At 40.6% G+C, this 16,557-nt stretch overlaps 1 protein-coding gene across 1 annotated transcript; it reads left to right on the top strand.

Moving 5' to 3' along the window:
• Positions 1–234: 234 nt before the first annotated feature.
• NET1 (neuroepithelial cell transforming 1) lies at positions 235–12,374 on the top strand. The gene is made up of 10 exons (XM_065409893.1): positions 235–327; positions 6,100–6,207; positions 7,095–7,262; positions 8,100–8,162; positions 8,682–8,778; positions 8,921–8,997; positions 9,497–9,754; positions 10,470–10,640; positions 11,320–11,506; positions 11,836–12,374. The coding sequence occupies exons 1-10, from the start codon at positions 235–237 to the stop codon at positions 12,234–12,236; spliced, it is 1,623 nt and encodes a 540-aa protein (XP_065265965.1). The 3' UTR covers positions 12,237–12,374.
• Positions 12,375–16,557: the final 4,183 nt, after the last annotated feature.

Raw genomic sequence — 16,557 nt, 5'->3', positions numbered from 1 at the left:
ACACGACTCCATGGGAGCACGCCCATGAAACATATGTTCCTGCCCCTCCCGCTGCCTTGAGGTCTGTGGGCTTTGAACTCCCAGCTCACAAGGCAGGCAGGGCTATCACATGGAAACATGAGCGAGAGCCTCCCGAAGGTTTCTGATAGCTACGGAGAGGAGTTTAGAGTAAAGTAGCAGTGGAGGCACTTCTGACGTGGATTAAAACTAAAGCTTCTGAAGGCAGGAGACAGCATGGTGGCTCATGATGAAGTTGGAGGTCTCCTTCCTATTAAAAGGACGATTCGAGTCTTAGATGCTCAGAATCAATCTTTCAGAGAACAAGAGGTAAGTTTAAAGCTGGTACTGCTGCTTGGATACTTTTATCTTTGTGTAATTTCTGGTGAACTGGTCCAAATTCTAACAGCTTTCCGTTGACTTTTTTGTCTCTTGTCAACTGTTATAAATGTATTTTGTGTTAGAAGATTATGGCAAAACTGCTCTAGCATTTATCCTGTTTATTATGCTAACGGCGAGGGGGCAACTGAGAACAGGACCCCATTGTGCAAGGCACTGTACCAACATAGCCTTGAAGACCTAACCTGCTACAAAATAGTAATGAGCACTGAATCCAGTAGTTCTGTCCACTCTGGTTAGTTAGTCTCTGACTTCCAAATAGAAGGAGACTTCCTTCAGTTAAAACAGTGGACTTTGGAACATGCGTACCTGATACAGATAGAACACTTGTTTATTTTCTGCTGTAGGTGGATTAATTTTTAATTTGTATTAGACTTCTGCTTTAACGACAATTTTCACAGGACTAGATTCAGAAACACTTCCTTCGTAGCTGAGGTAGCTCAAGAAAACAGAAAATTGCAGTGGAGAGGTCTGAACTTTTTTTATATTCTGCCAAGTTTGTATTTTATACCCTTCCTCTAACAGGAAGCAGTTTAAACCCATGGCTTATCTGTCTTGGACCCTCTGCTTAGTCTGGACTTTATTTTAATTTTGACCCCAAGGAATTATATGGATAGAATTACTTTGTGGCAATGAAATATCTTTTTCTTTTTGCTGGAATACAACTAAAGACACAGGATTCAGAGTTTTTACGTATTTTTATTTTTGTTAGTAGAAAGGTTAAAGCATTCTTTTAAAAAATTCTAATAATTCTGTTTTAGCTAAAAGCTGGCATTGTGTGGTAGTTCTTCCCAATCTTTATAGTAAGTTGAAGTATTTTTGAAGTGTTGTTTAATGCTATCATGAGAGCATACAATTAAGAACTTCTGATCAGTGGTGTTTCATGTTTTTTCTTCCATACCTTGAGAATTAGTTTTATTTTGTTTTTCATTAAGTGTTTGTTTTTAGTATAGTATTAATTTTAAAAAATCTTAAGAAAGATTTAGGACAATCTTGTAGAAACCCATAAACTTAAATCTGATGGGTAAAACTTTCAAAAGCACTTCAGTGACTTATGAACTTAAGTGATTTAGGAGTGCCTAAGTCACTTTTTAAAATGGGATTTAGGGGTCTAAGTCACTTAGACACTTTTTGAAGATTTTATCCTAAATGTGTAAAGGCCTGATCCTGTAACAATGTTTGCCTCTGAGTAACGTTGCTCATGTGAGTAGTCCCCATGGAGTCACTGGGACTACTTGTATGCGTAAAGTTAAGTGCATGCTCGCAGGATCAGGCCCTAAACTGGGTTTGTTCCCTCCATAAGACTTTTTTCTAAAACCCTGCTATTTAATGACTCATGCATTATTTCTTATTGGCTGCTTTGCAGATGTTTTTTCTATTAAGGTGTTTGCTATGTGTGTAAACAAGTAAGGTTATTTTTTTTAAAAAAAAGCTTTGCAACCTTAATGTTGTGTAAATCAGTCCCATTGCATTCCTGGAGGATTATTGCATACCTCGTGTGTTGACAGAAGGCACAAGTCCAGTAATCCAGTAGAAATGTACTGCCTACGGTATCATCTTGTTAAAAGATGTACAGTATAAAAAAGTCAATTCTGCAGTAAAAGTTTATTTGACACAAGACATCCTATTAGCATCAGTTTCTAAAACATTTATAATCCTGCTTTAAGTAGAGAAACTTAAATGCAACCTCAGCTAAGGAGTCACTACTGTCATTTCATAATATATAAGAAAAACTAGATGCTGAGAGAGTTGTGAAATAAACAAGGTAAAAACAGTTTAAGGAATAAATCTGTCTCCTTGTATGTATTTATATGTTGTAGGGTACTATTAAAGTTAGGCTGTGTATTGGACATGTAATTGTTATTTTTGGTTGGGGTGTCAGTACTCCGTTGCTGTCACCAGCCAGGGAAGTCCTTTATCCACCAAAGATGTACAGCATAATGCTTCCCCCTCCACCGTTATCACCTTCTTCACTACAAGGAAGCGAGAAGGTGGTTTAATTTATGTCAGTTCAATACTTGGCCTCTGCTGAAACTCAGTTTGAGATGTGGACAACTATCTGCTAAGAACTGGACTGAGCTCAAGCAGACTCATTTCACATAAATCTTTAAATAATTCTTAGATAGCAATTACATCTTGGCACTTCTGACAGACCATATTTGAACTAGTGAGTTCAATCTCACTGGTAACATTTGGCAGTAATTTGTGCTGTGAATATTTTTTCAATTTGTCACCAACTTTTCCCATGTTTGTATGCCCTTGTATGTAGAATGTATAACTACACTTGATGACGTAGTAAATGATCCTTGTAAAAATAGTAAGAATTACTGTGGAGGAAATACTGTGCACAGTGCAGGCTCTTAACATTTTAATTCCTTTTGCACTTAAAGAAAAACAGAAACCACTTTGGACTGAATCAGCTACAAATGTGGCTTTTTAAAATGTGACAAATTTGTACCTGTGAAGGAAAAGGACTTGGAAACTCCTAATTGTTCTCTACCTCTTCTACCTTCTGAATGGAATGTAAAAGCTTTGCTTTCACCTGAAATCTTTGCCTGCAATGTCTAGCCCAGATACTTTGTTTAAAACAAACAAACAAAAAAGGCCTTGAAAAACTGGTTTTTCAAATGGAAAGAGACATGCTGTTAACTATTGCAGCACTGACACTTTTAACTAAAACCCAAGAAAGTTTAATAAATGTTAATCTTTTCTTGAAACTGTAGATTTCCGTAAGTAGAGCTACCCAACATTGGACTATTTACTGTTTCCAAATGCAGTACTTTTAAATACTGGGCCAATATCATCCCTAATATAAACTCAATTGAAACTAATGGAGTTTACCCCAGGGATGAACTTGGCCTAATGTGGAGTTAAATCCAAAACTGAAATACAGATGTGAGATCATGGCAAAATGCAGTATTTATCCGTTGAGGAAGGAAAACAGGTTTTTGCCAAACTAAGTTTGTGGTGTTATGGTGGTTTCTGTTTTGGGCGATCTTCCTCTCTCCATGTAGTCAAGCCTCTCTGGCTTTGAATTCCTTGGTGGAGGGCATGTTTATCTAGAAAGCTTTCTGATTGTGCTAATTTGTTACTGGTGGTGGTTTGTGCAAAATTCTTTCTTCCTTAATGCACAGGAGTACTTTGGGGTGTATGGCTTTATTCTTGGTTTAAGGAAGAGAAGTACTTTTGCTGTTTTTACTTCAGGCTAGTGTTGGCATGTCTCAGTTTGTATCAATGTATCTGTTCTGAAGAGTGGTAATTTATAAATCCATTCAAACAGGGAGCCCCTTTGTACTGTCTTAGCAAATGGAAAGGAATGCCTTCTGCCAGACCTTGTGCATATGCATGTGTCACTTCAGTCTTGCACAGATGTGCTGCAAAGGCATTCACATGTGTGCATTAGTGCATATAGTGTGTCATTGTATCTCAGATCTAGAAAGGCTGCTCCTTTGACCCTTTATCAGAGTGAGTTGAGAAATATTATACATACATCCCATCTGAAGCACTGAGATTTCTTACACCCTTCCTTTTCAGTGCCACATTCTTCCTTCTCATCTCATTTGTATTTCTGTTCTTGGTAGATCTGCATATTTGGTTATTGTCTGTATAAATTCTGCTTATGTTCCTCACTAACTCTCAAGCCTTTCTTAGCTTCTGTTCCTTCATTCTGGTACTTTGATATAAAGTTAAATAGAACTGTAGAATCCATCCCAATGCTCCCTTCAGAAACTTTTATAATTCATTAAGGTGCCCTCTCTTCCAAAGAATACGGGCCAGACCTTTCTAAACATTTGAATAATCTCTTTGCTGATGGACTCTGTATTTAGTACTGTTAAATCAGTCTTCCATTGCAAATAATGGTCACTGGGACCAGTATGATCAGCATAAATGAAATGGCTAACCAACTTCCTAGTCTTAATGCCATTTTGTTTACAGCTAGGGTGAACAGATAGCAAGTGTGAAAAATCGGGACAGGGATGGGGGGTGATAGGCGCCTGTATAAGACAACGCCCTGAATATCGGGACTGTTCCTATAAAATCAGGACATCTGGTCACCCTATTTGCAGCTCTTTTCTGATACCTATAATATCTTAGTTGTTTTAAGATTGTTAGAATGGGGCCTCAGCTATCTTATACTGTGCTGAAATTCTTTTCATCCTATAGTTGATGCCCCTGTTCCTACTGAAATTAAGTGCTGCTTTTTCCCCCTACAGCTCTAAAGACTTCCCCTAACTCATCTCTTGCTTAATATTGCATATGGGAAGATATGGTTGCCATTCATAGTGTGGCCTCAGTCTGATCTCCTTTACCCAGGTTTTACCCCAGTGTAACTCCTCTGCCTTCAGTGGCACTCTTCCTGAATCCCACCATGGCAAACGTGATCCAAATCCAGTGCCATATGTTCCTTTTCTCCTTCTTTGGTTTTGTCCCTACCCTTACACAGAAGCAAAGAATGTCTATGGCTTTAGGTACTTTCTTTGCAATCTGAGACAGGAAATGGAGACTGTAGGGGCCCCCATCTCAATCACTTATGTAATCTTTTCATTCTCCACCTTTTTCTACTTACTAGGGATGAATCCACCATAATTAACCAAAAGTGGCTGATAAGACCTTGATAAAATAGCTAATTAGGTTAACTCATTACATTTGTTGTCTAAACCTTCTTTTAAAGTAAACATAATAGTAAACCTTAACTGAAGTATCACTGTGATCAGGCAGTCAATTTCAGCAGTGCCATTCACTATAGATATGTAACTTGCAATTATTTTTACGTATACCAGAATACTTTGCCTGGTCTTGCCGTTTTTCTTCTAGCATCAAACTTTCATTCCATCCTTGCCTTACCTCCCATTGTGCATATCTTTCCTTTAGGACAGTTACTCTGTATCAGGAATCGTACGTTGTAATTACCCTCGCTTGATTATTTTATTAAAATCATATCTGATGTTAAGAGCCAGAATTTTTTAATACTTATTGACGACACTCATTGCAAAATCAACAACTTTGCTTTTCAGAGTTAAATGATATGAAAGAGAATCTGTTACCATTTTAGAAAAATATATCCTAGGCTGAAGGCTTTAAATTTAATCCGCTGACTTCTCCCTCCATATTTACCTGTACTTCACTGGAATGTTCAGCTTGTAATACATCTGCCATTTGTTATATTAGCTACATAAAACTGCCTTGCGCTCTGGCTGTTCTTTATGCCTCCTGCCTCCAAAATAAAATAAAACAATGGAAAACATGTTCTCCTTGGGAGAAAACACACAGTTCTAACACTAAAAGGGCAGGTCCTCATCTGGTGTAAATTTGCCATAGCTCAATCAATGGGGTGGTGACAAGTCACACCAGCTGAGGTGTATGTATCTCCAACTGTTCACAAGAAAAGTGAAGCCATATTGAGTCTTACCTATTTACTGTTCAAAACTAATTTTGAACTCCCTTATTATAATGGATTCCATTACCCCTGCATCTTGCAACGCTGGACAACTTGTCTGCAACTTGAGTGTGACCTTCATGTTTAAATATTGACAGTTTTAGGTTTGACTTTAAGAGGGACGACTGCTTCAAAGCATTGTGCTTTTCTCTATTTTGAAACTCTAAATCTGTTTATGCCTTAAACAAGTCTGGGCAGCATTGATACAGTAAGGCTAATTAAACCGCAGTCAGTACAGTGTGTTCTTTTTTGTTTATAACTTACAGGAGCCGAGTAATAAGCGGATTCGGCCTCTAGCTCGGGTCACATCCTTGGCGAACTTGATCTCCCCTGTAAGAAATGGTGCAGTCCGGCGTTTTGGTCAGACAATACAGGTAAAGAATATATGAATATGGAAGCAATATGCCCTGTGGAATTGATGCCATAATTTCAAGGCATCTCTTGGGAAACTGACCCATACCAAATCAGTGCACAGAAAGAAGCTGCAGGTTCCTAAACCACCCCGGCTCACGGTGAAAAAAGCTCCCTTGAATGCACACCTGATAAGTAACGCTTAAGTGCGACGAGGTCCCTAAATGCAGATCAAAACTGATGTGCTCCAGGAATGACTTCTTCTATGCTCCTGAGCCACTCAAGCACATTGAGAGGGGTGAAGAGTTAAGACGGTCAATAGATGGCTTCTTCCGTTGGTTTTATTGAGGTAGAATAAAATATCCAGGTTGCTTGCAGTTTAGCAAGGGGGAAGGAATAAACCAGCTTACAAGGAGGGAGTCAACTGATACACGAATCAGTGCATATTCTAGTAATGTACATGGTATGTATTATATTGTGTGCGTAAACACAGAGTTACACTAGACTAGCTCCAGAACCCCCACACAGAGACATTGCAGATCACTAGAGCAATGCTCAATTAGCTTGTTAGCGTCACCAGAACCCAGAGGTGGAACTAGTCTTAATTTATGCGCTTCCTTGTGCCTTGTAACTAGATTTCAGTCTCCGTTTTTTTCCTCCTCCAGAAGCGATTCTGGTTCACAGTGTGGTGCGGGGGATATGAGGAAAGAGTCTGGCAGTTGCAGATCATAGGGGTTTTATCACCAGTTATGAAATACTCCTTTTACTTGAGGAAAAGCGTCTCCTGAGTGTGTCTTCCTGTTCTAGGCAGAAGAGGAAGGGCAAAGGGGGGATGGGAGTGGTGTATGGATGACACTAATGTACATCTGCAAGAACTAAACTTTTCATATATTTTTTCCCCCTCCAATAGTCATTTTCCCTCCGTGGTGACAGCAAATCCCCCAGCTGTTCCCAGAAGTCATGTAGCAGATCTGCTGCTCCAACACCTCCTAAAAGAAGAAACAGTGTCCTTTGGTCAGAGATGTTAGATGTCAACATGAAAGGGACTCTGAGCACCAAAGAAATTAAACGCCAGGAGGTAGGCTGTCAATCAACCAGTAGGCATTTGGTGCCTTTAGTTATCCAGTTTGGAGGAAGAGGAAGCAGATGAAGGGGGAGGGAGAAATTGTTGTTCATTAAAGTGATTGTATTCTGCGGTGTGCCCTGAATTAGGGGAAATGATCCACTTGTATTAACTTTCTGAAAATTAAGGATTCTATTGCTAAATTGATTAGTTATGTTGGGTGCCCAACTTCAGATGCCCCAAGGAAGCCTAGTTTTTCAGAAGGTGGTGCTCAGCACATCTAAAGTCATTAGTCACTTTTGAAATTTTAGACTAGAGAGTTCTTTTTTTAAGACCAGATTTCTTCCTCTAAAAGCTCTTGACAGTGTGTTAAGGGCCAAATGGTGGGGCCTTTGTATACTTAGTTTTTAGGCAGCACTCCTATTGACTAAGTAGAAACGGAGTAATGAATTTTGGGATTTTGACCTTCACGTTCTTTTCAGGTAAATCTCTGCACTTCAGATGCGAAAGTCGTGAGTAGGCAGGTTCTAGTATTTAATTTGGCCGTTAGTTTCAAAGCTTTCACAGTAACAAGTAGTGTACCTTTCTCAGCACACAGGAAGAGGGAGGAATTACTTTGGATTGTAACACCGAGGCAGCCAGCAGAACCTTGCTTGTTTCAGACTGTGCAGAGACTTTGATTTGTTACTCACACTTCATGGTTTTTATCAAAAACTGAACAGAAACGGTATAAAGTACATAACGTAGCAGTGTGTTCACATTCAAAGAGCAGCTAGACTTAATTGCTCGCGTTGTGCTCTAAAATGAGGCAATAACTCAATGTCTTGCCCTCTCTCTTGCTCTCTCTCCCAGGCAATATATGAACTGTCCAGAGGAGAACAGGATTTAATTGAGGATCTTAAGCTTGCCAGAAAGGTTAGTATTTTTCTTCTTTCCTTATGGTCAGTGATCACATCTAAAAGCTTAGTGAGGTCTTCTTCACGTGTGCAAACAGAGTATGGATTAGCACTAGGCTTTGAACCCACTGTGTATTGCATTAAAAATGGTGACGTGAACAGTCCTACAGTCGTTGTACTGGATTGTTTCATAATAAATCTTGTGAAAAAGGATACTCTGCAATAATCTAGTTCCACAACAGATATTTGTGGGTACTCGTCCCCATAGAAAAGTCAACCCGGGAGCAGTTTATGTACTAGAATCTTTTCTTCACTTTTGTGGTCCTAGTACCTGTATAGAAGGCTCAATTCTGCACTCATCGAAGTCAGTGGAATTGTTGCTGTTAGCGTCCATGCGTGCAGGGTCAGACCTGGGCTGCACATGAGACCTTCCCGCTCTTGATAACTGTAGAGCTACAAATATTTTCCCAAATATACACTGCATTTAATAACTTTATTTGGGGGGATCTTGACGCAATTTGGCACTATTCCTTGACAGGCTTATCATGACCCCATGTTGAAACTGTCCATCATGGCGGAGGAGGAACTTACACACATATTTGGGGACTTGGATTCTTATATCCCTCTGCATGAAGGTAAGAGCAGCTACTTAATTTTCAGTGGAGTGTCTTGGACAATGGTTAAAAAAATCTGTATTTTCTCATTCAAGTCCTAAAGACTTAATGACCCATACCTGAGACGCTTGTGGCATTTCCCATTTTTGCTTGTAAATTTCAGACTTCTTGGCAAGGCTAAGAGAAGCAACAAGACCTGATGGAACAGTGGAACAGATTGGGCCCATACTTGTGAAATGGGTGAGTATCACTTTGGTTATTTACTCTAATGAGCTGTGGAAACCAGACCTAAAACTATGATGAGTTTAAATGAGGTTTGAAGTTAGAAGCTACAAAGCAACAAGCTCTTGTTGCCTTGAGTTAAAGATCTCGAGTGAAATCCCTGGCTACTCTGAAATCAATGGGAGTCCATTGACACCAGTGGGACCAGAATCTCACCCCTGTGTTGACTTAAATTTGCAGTGTCTGTATTTTCTGGCCCCCTTTATAAGTGAGGTGATCGCAGGACTCTTATCACAGTTTAACCTCAAACTTCAAAGGATTAGATGCAGAACGTGAAGCTTCCATTCCCCCCACAAATTAACTGCATATATGCAATTTAAATCTTTAATTCGTTTTAAGTTAAAACCAAATATTCTGTTAAGAGATAATCCAACTGCATAAGTGTGACATGTTCCTATGGGTCAATACTTCCCTCAAAAGAATCTAATTCATAAATGTTGCTCTGTTGTCCTTTTAGTTACCAGGACTTAATGCCTACAAACGTTACTGCAGTAACCAATTGGCAGCCAAAGCTCTTCTGGATCAGAAGAAGCAAGACCGTAGAGTCCAGGACTTCCTTCAGCGCTGTCTTGAATCCCCTTTCAGTCGCAAGCTAGACCTCTGGAGCTTCCTAGATATTCCTCGAAGTCGGCTGGTAAAATATCCACTGCTCTTAAAAGAAATTCTTAAACATACTCCTAAAGATCATGCTGATGTCAAGATTTTGGAAGAAGCAGTAAGTAATAATGAAGATACTACATAACCATATAACTCTGGGGTTATAAGAAAGCTCTTAAATCCTAAATCATGGAGGGGTATGGTTTTCACAACCGGCCCAGTCCTGCAAATGGAACTCCAGTGAAATTCAGTGGGTGATTTGTCCTGAGCTCTTACAACAGGGGTGGCCAACCTGAACCTGAGAAGGAGCCAGAATTTACCAATGTACATTGCCAAAGAGCCACCGTAATATGTCAGCAGCCCCCGCATCAGCTTCTTCCCCCCCCCTCCCCTGGCTCCCAGCACCTCCCACCCACAGGCAGCTCTGCCAATCAGCACTTCCCCCTCCCTCTTTCCCCACACCTCCCTATCAGCTGTTTTGTGGCGTGCAGGAGGCTCTGGGGGCTAGGGGGTGGCGTGAGGGCGCAGCAGGCTCAGGGGAGGGGGTGGGAAGGGGTGGAGTGGGGGCAGGGCCTGTGGCAGAGCCAGGGATTGAGCAGTGAGCACCCCTCGGCACAGTGGAAAGTTGGCGCCTGTAGCTCCATCCCCGGAGTTGGTGCCTGTACAAGGAGCCGCATATTAACTTCTGAGGAGCTGCATGTGGCTCCGGAGCCACGGGTTGGCCACCCCGTCTTACAGGATCAAAGCTAGTTATTATAGCAGAGCTTAAAGACTGGGTAAACTAAAGAATAAATCCCCATGCAATCAAACTTTTAAAACATTTTGTTTTATAGATCTCTATAATCCAAGGAGTCCTCTCTGACATCAACTTGAAGAAGGGAGAATCAGAATGTCAGTATTACATCGACAAGCTGGAATATCTGGACGAGAAGCAAAAGGACCCTAGAATCGAAGCCAGTAAAGTGTTACTGTGCCATGGGGAGCTGAAGAATAAGAATGGGCATGTAAGTTTTGGCTGATTATTGGTGTTTTACGTTCATTTGAAAACGTGAAATTGGGAGCTTTCCTCCCCCTCCATCCCCGCCTCTGGAGAAGGCTAGATTGAAGCTGGTTGTTAGCCAGAGCAGGGCTGCTGCCAGTGTTTCTAAGGGCCTTCAGATATTGCAAAATCATTAGCCTAAAACTACCAAAGAGAGCATGCTATGCATTTAGCAGTCAATCAAAAAGGATTTCCTGTCTTAACATTTACTTTGAAGGTGTCATGACATTCCCAATGATGTAATCTGGCCCTCAGCTCTTCCAAACAAATGCTGTCTGCACAGAGCTGCTTGAGTGGAAATAAAGTGACAACGGTTTATCTTCTCCCCAAGTAATCTTAATTACAGCAGCGTCTGCTAGAGCTGCACTAGCTTTACAACAACACTATGTAGCTTTACAAAGAACAGTGGACATACTGAGCAGATTCAGGCCCACAGTCTTATGAAAATAATATCATTGGCAGGGGTCATGTATTACTACAGGGGTACTATAACAGGACATTTAATGAGGTTCATGTAGTTAGGATTGACAATAGTGTAGCCTCAAACCAGAGTGATGTGACTATTTTGAGAATGGTGTGTTTTAATCTAAGGCTATAAACGCAAACATTCCAACAAGGCTTGTCTGGTTTTTTCCCTCTTTTAGAAGCTGCACGTTTTCCTCTTCCAAGACATCCTGCTTTTAACTCGGCCAGTCACTCGTAATGAGCGTCACTCTTACCAGGTGTACAGACAACCGATCCCAGTTCAGGAGCTGGTGCTGGAGGACCTGCAGGATGGCGATGTGAAAATGGGAGGGTCCTTCAGAGGGGCTTTTGGCAATTCAGATAAAGGTATAAAACAAGCCAATTAGTCCTCATTAGTAATGCACACTTGTCAAGCCACTCAGTGTAAAGGAATATTGTCTGCACTTTAAGTCCCACTCAGAGAGCAGGCAGGAAATGTGTGTGTGACCTGCCTTTACACTGTCATAAGTGAATTGTGTCTGAAATGGTAAAATCAAGTGTGCAGACTAGATGCTTTGCATTCTCTGTTCAATGCACATGTTTTGAGAAATTCCTCCATAAACGTAGCTGTACAGTTGTTTAGGACTGTAGTCTCAATAGAATCCTTAAGTGTTAATTTGCCGAACTGATTTTTCTTTTCTTATGATTATCTTTAGCTAAAAATATCTTCAGGGTTCGATTCCAAGACCCCTCCTCCGGCCAATCCCACACACTGCAGGCCAATGATATCTTCCACAAGCAGCAGTGGTTTAACTGTATCAGAACGGCCATCGCACCCTTCCAGCGGACTGCTGCTCCAGCAGACCTGACCGAATTGCCCGAGCTCAGTGAAGAGTCTGAAGAGAACAACCCATCTGCCTCCAACGTCAAAGTCCAGAGGAGGCAGTCCAATATGTCTGGTATAGTTCAGATGGAACTAGACGAAAACACATCAGAGTGTGGATCCATTATGGACACGGAGGAAACCAAGAGCGTGAAAACGCACAGAACACAATCTGGGCACAAAAGAACAAGAGAGAAGCCGTTAAGCAGCAAACGGAAAGAAACATTGGTGTAAAAGGAGCCCAGGGATTTCCTAGCAGAAGGACTGTTTATTTATAAATAATGTGTACATTTTTCTTCTTGTAACGTGAGCATAATGGGATTAATCTGCTGAAATAAGTGTATTTTGTTTAATGGCAGCTACTGGTCCGCAGTTAACACCGTAGAGCTGGAGTCTGGTTTTTGAAGAAGATACGGCAACCTTGATTCAGATTTCTAGTGTGAAATAAACAATGATTCAAAAGTTCTCGTGCTTTTGACTGTTATTTAATAGCAGACTTCAAGAGTAGACTTCAGTTTTCCAAAGCAGTGTTATGGTACCATATTTGAAACTGGAAAACATCAAGTAATCTGTATTGGCGATAATGTAAATCTGCTCCCTGGAGGGAAATCCAGCAAGTTTCAGGCTATGCACCATTCATAACTTTTGGATCAATGTTGCAAAAGAACTTTTAAATTAGAACTTAAATCTGAGCAATTTTGTATTCTTACCTTTATGAGATGCATGTTTTGCAGTGTTTGGTTATTTTATTTCATGCAATACAATGTTTTAAAAAACAGACCCCAGGTTCAATGAGTTTTCCATTTTACCTACTGGAACTCTTCATCTTTGTTTGCTCACTGTACATTCCTCATTTTCATTTACATAACCTGCCAGGTATTTAATTTTTTATATTTTAAAATAGTTTTTTTTTAGAACTTTTTGTTTTGCATTTTTAATTATTTCAGTGTATTGTATTTTGAGACTTTGAACTTGGCATTTTCTCTAAGTACTTGACCTTTTTTGTTCAAAAATGTCATTCTGGTTCTTTTGTGTGTGTGTGTATATATATATATATATATATATTTTCTATTTTTTAAAGTCGATTCAAAACTTTGCAAAATGAAACCAAGCCATAGTGTTTTGAGCTGATAGGAATAAGGGAAGACAACTCACTCAGTGTAGCATTTTGAGTTGCTTATAAGCAAGTTTAAATGGCTTGTGTGTGCTCTAGACTACTGAAAGAGAACTGTTAATAAGAGCTGAAGAAGGCTTTAAGAATGTCGCAGAAGGTTTGAGTGGAGAGAAGCATTGACAGTGGCAAATAGCGGAGAAGAGAAAGTTGTTTGCTTTATGTGGCAAAATGAAATGTCTTAAGTTCATTGGAATAGGAAAGACAGTTTTGGAGGCAAACATGAGGGTATATGGTATGTCATAGAAGAATGGAGAAGAGAAAGGATGTGATGTTATGGAGAGAAGAAATGGAAAGTGATCAAGTATTTATACTTGTAATAATAACAAAGTTGACTCATTTTTGGTGGCCTAATAAATCATAGGGATGAACGAAAGTAACTCAGTAAGCCTTATGCTGCAAAATGGCATAGGAACAATTATACAAAGTGGCAACAGCTGCAATTCAGATAAGGTTTTTTCCTTTCATTAAGACAGTAATGAAAGCACATAATAAGGATCCTAAAGCATTACATTAATCAGTCTTCAAGAGTCTGTAACTCCGATATAAAGAGTTATTATGTGCAAGCTGTTGGGCTGGCAGTGGTAACAATCGGAAGAGACTGTAAATAGACAACAAAATGAATGGTTCTCTGTAAATGTACTGTACAGTTTAAAGTGCCAAGTACAATTAAATTCCTGACAGCATCTCGCTTGTATTGTGTATGTTGATGCAAGGGGGGAAGTGGAAATCTCCCTGAGTAAATCCTCCTCGTCACAAATACCATGCCTCTCAGGAAGCAGTATTCTTTGTTCCAGGGTATGTTACTGATTCAACAAACCCTCTCTCAAAGTGGACCCATCCAAAGCAATGGGACTACTTGTGTTCAGAAGAGCGATTCACATGACAAAGGGGTTTTACAGAATGAGGTGCCATAAGAAGGGACAGGGCACATTGCTGTAAATCTGCAAACACCAATGTCATTGTCAAATACACCTAGCCTGAGATGTGGGCTCTGCAATTCCTGGGAGCCATTGCTGGTTGTGATCAAAGTCCTCTCTCCAGCTTGCAAAGAACTTCATGAAGTCTAATGCTGGGAAGGCTAAGAATGACCCAGTAGCTTTGCACCAATAACCCTAACACTTGGCTAGACACAAGCCTAGTTTTTACTGCTTTGAGATTCCAAAATGGAACTCTGACAACAGCAAGCTTCCATGCATGACACATGCAGAACTCATTTTATAAAGGGGCATACAACCCAAATTGCTCTCATTCAAGCAGTGTGTTTTTAATTTTCTCAACTCCTGGAATTACAGATGCAAAAATATCTATTTAAACCAGTGATGATGATGGTGTCAGTGCCCTCCAATAGACCCTCTATTCTTTTTTCACCCTGGCTTTTCCCTGAGATCGAAAGGCTCTGTGCATTCTGGGGTTGAACTGATAGCCTAAAATATTTTGGAACAGTCTAGGCTAATGGGTATAATTATGTTTTGCCTGGATGGGGTAGACCAGGCATAGTCATTTTTAAACTTGGCTCTGTTTTAGACCAGGTGAATGCCTTGCTTAGAACAGTCTGTAAAGATATACTGTACATGGTCCACAGAGATAGCTTGCTTTGCCAATCAGATGTTGGAGCATTTGAAAACCATCTCTACTGACATGCTTTTTGTTAATGGGGCCAACAAAGAGAACAAACAATACTGTGTGACCATGGACAGAGTTCACTTAATTTCCCTTCTCTCCATTCCCCAAGTATCAGAGAGGTGGTAGCTTCCAGTTATCCCCCTGAAACTAGATTGGACCCAGACATATCAGAGAGAACTCTACAGACATTCGACTGAGGTGTAAAAATGATCCTGATACTGCTTTCAAACTCACCCAGTAAAAATGCGGAGGAGGGGCCAGGGGAAAATCCTTACTTGGCAAAGATTTATAAATAACTCATTTAAACAACCAACCAAGAAATAGACACAATCTTCTAATGAAAGCCAAAGGGAGAGGTGGTGTGGCATTCCTGAATCTCTCGGAGCATTGGGACTGATTATCTAAAAGCAGTAATTGAGTTGCTCTACCTATGTGATCTCTGGAAAATCAGATTCAGATGGAGTAGGGCATATTCAACAAGGATTCCATTCAGAAAAGACAGTGATCATCCAATGAATAAGACAACTGGCGCTATATAACCCATACAACAGATATTGTATTGGGTAGTTAGGTTTGGGTTAATGTTTGAGTACTGACATTGTCCTTGACCCTGTACAGAACACAAACATAGCCTGCCTTTACCTGGTTACTGAATTACCATCACTTCCTATAAAGTTCACTCCAGGCTTTTAAACACAGAGGCCTAGCCACATTAGATTATTTTTTCTTAAAATCTTCCATCATTGCTGCAGATCTACTGGTGCTATCAACAGGGGAAGTTCTCGTCTAGCCAGTGGTTCTCAAACTTTTGCACTGGTGACCCCTGTCACATAGCAAGCCTCTGAGTGCGACCCCCCTTCTAAATTAAAAACACTTTTATATATTTAACACCATTATAAATGCTGGAGGCAAAGCGGGGTTTAAGGTGGAGGCTGACAGCTCGTGACTCCCCCATGTAATAACCTCCCGACCCCCAGTTTGAGAACCCCCGAGTTAGGCTGTTTGTATTTCAGCTCTCGTGTTCCCTAAATCTGCTCTGAGCAGCATTGGAGGGCATGGGCAAACCATCTACTGTCCCCGGCCATGCTGCCTGGGAGGTAGCAACTGTCAGAAATGTTAGGGGGGGAAATTTAGTGTAGACCCAGCCAGGGTGTGAGTTCTCATAAACAGGAAAGGGGGTCTTAAGAACCAGATGGATCTATTCAAAAACAACGGTTTGGGTCCATATGCACTACTAAGATAGATGCTCATTTTGCTGTCTTACAGATCAGAAGGATTCACTATCCCATTTTGAAAAACAGCCACCTAGAAAGGACTCTCTTATTTTGCAATACTTTGTTAGAAACAAAGGATTACGATCTGCAAGTATCGAAGGACAGGTAAGAATAGGATACATACATGCGTGTTTGGGGGAGGGACTTAGGAACCAGTGCCTCTTTCCCCAGAACAATGTCAGGACATTTGGCAAAGAGCTTTAGCAGACATTCCAGTAATATTTCTGCCAAGTAATGCCCTAGCAGCTACCTGACCTCTGAACTACACATCTGGTAGAGGAGCTGTGAGGAGTAAGACACTTTACTCGGTGTAAGGGTGCAAAATTCAAACTCCTGGAAGCAAGTGCAAGTAACAACTGGTGGTGACTAATGTGGGAGTCTTTCCCAGTGGGGTTTTCAAGGGATGATCCTGTTCTCCAGGCAGTTCCTGTCCTGGCAGAAAGATCAACTTGTTAGCTGACAAAAACAAAACAAAAAACGCACC

Source organism: Emys orbicularis, chromosome 1 (assembly GCF_028017835.1).
Source record: "Emys orbicularis isolate rEmyOrb1 chromosome 1, rEmyOrb1.hap1, whole genome shotgun sequence".
In the NCBI taxonomy this organism is placed as follows: domain Eukaryota; kingdom Metazoa; phylum Chordata; order Testudines; family Emydidae; genus Emys; species Emys orbicularis.
This window is presented reverse-complemented; position numbering and strand designations above follow the sequence as displayed.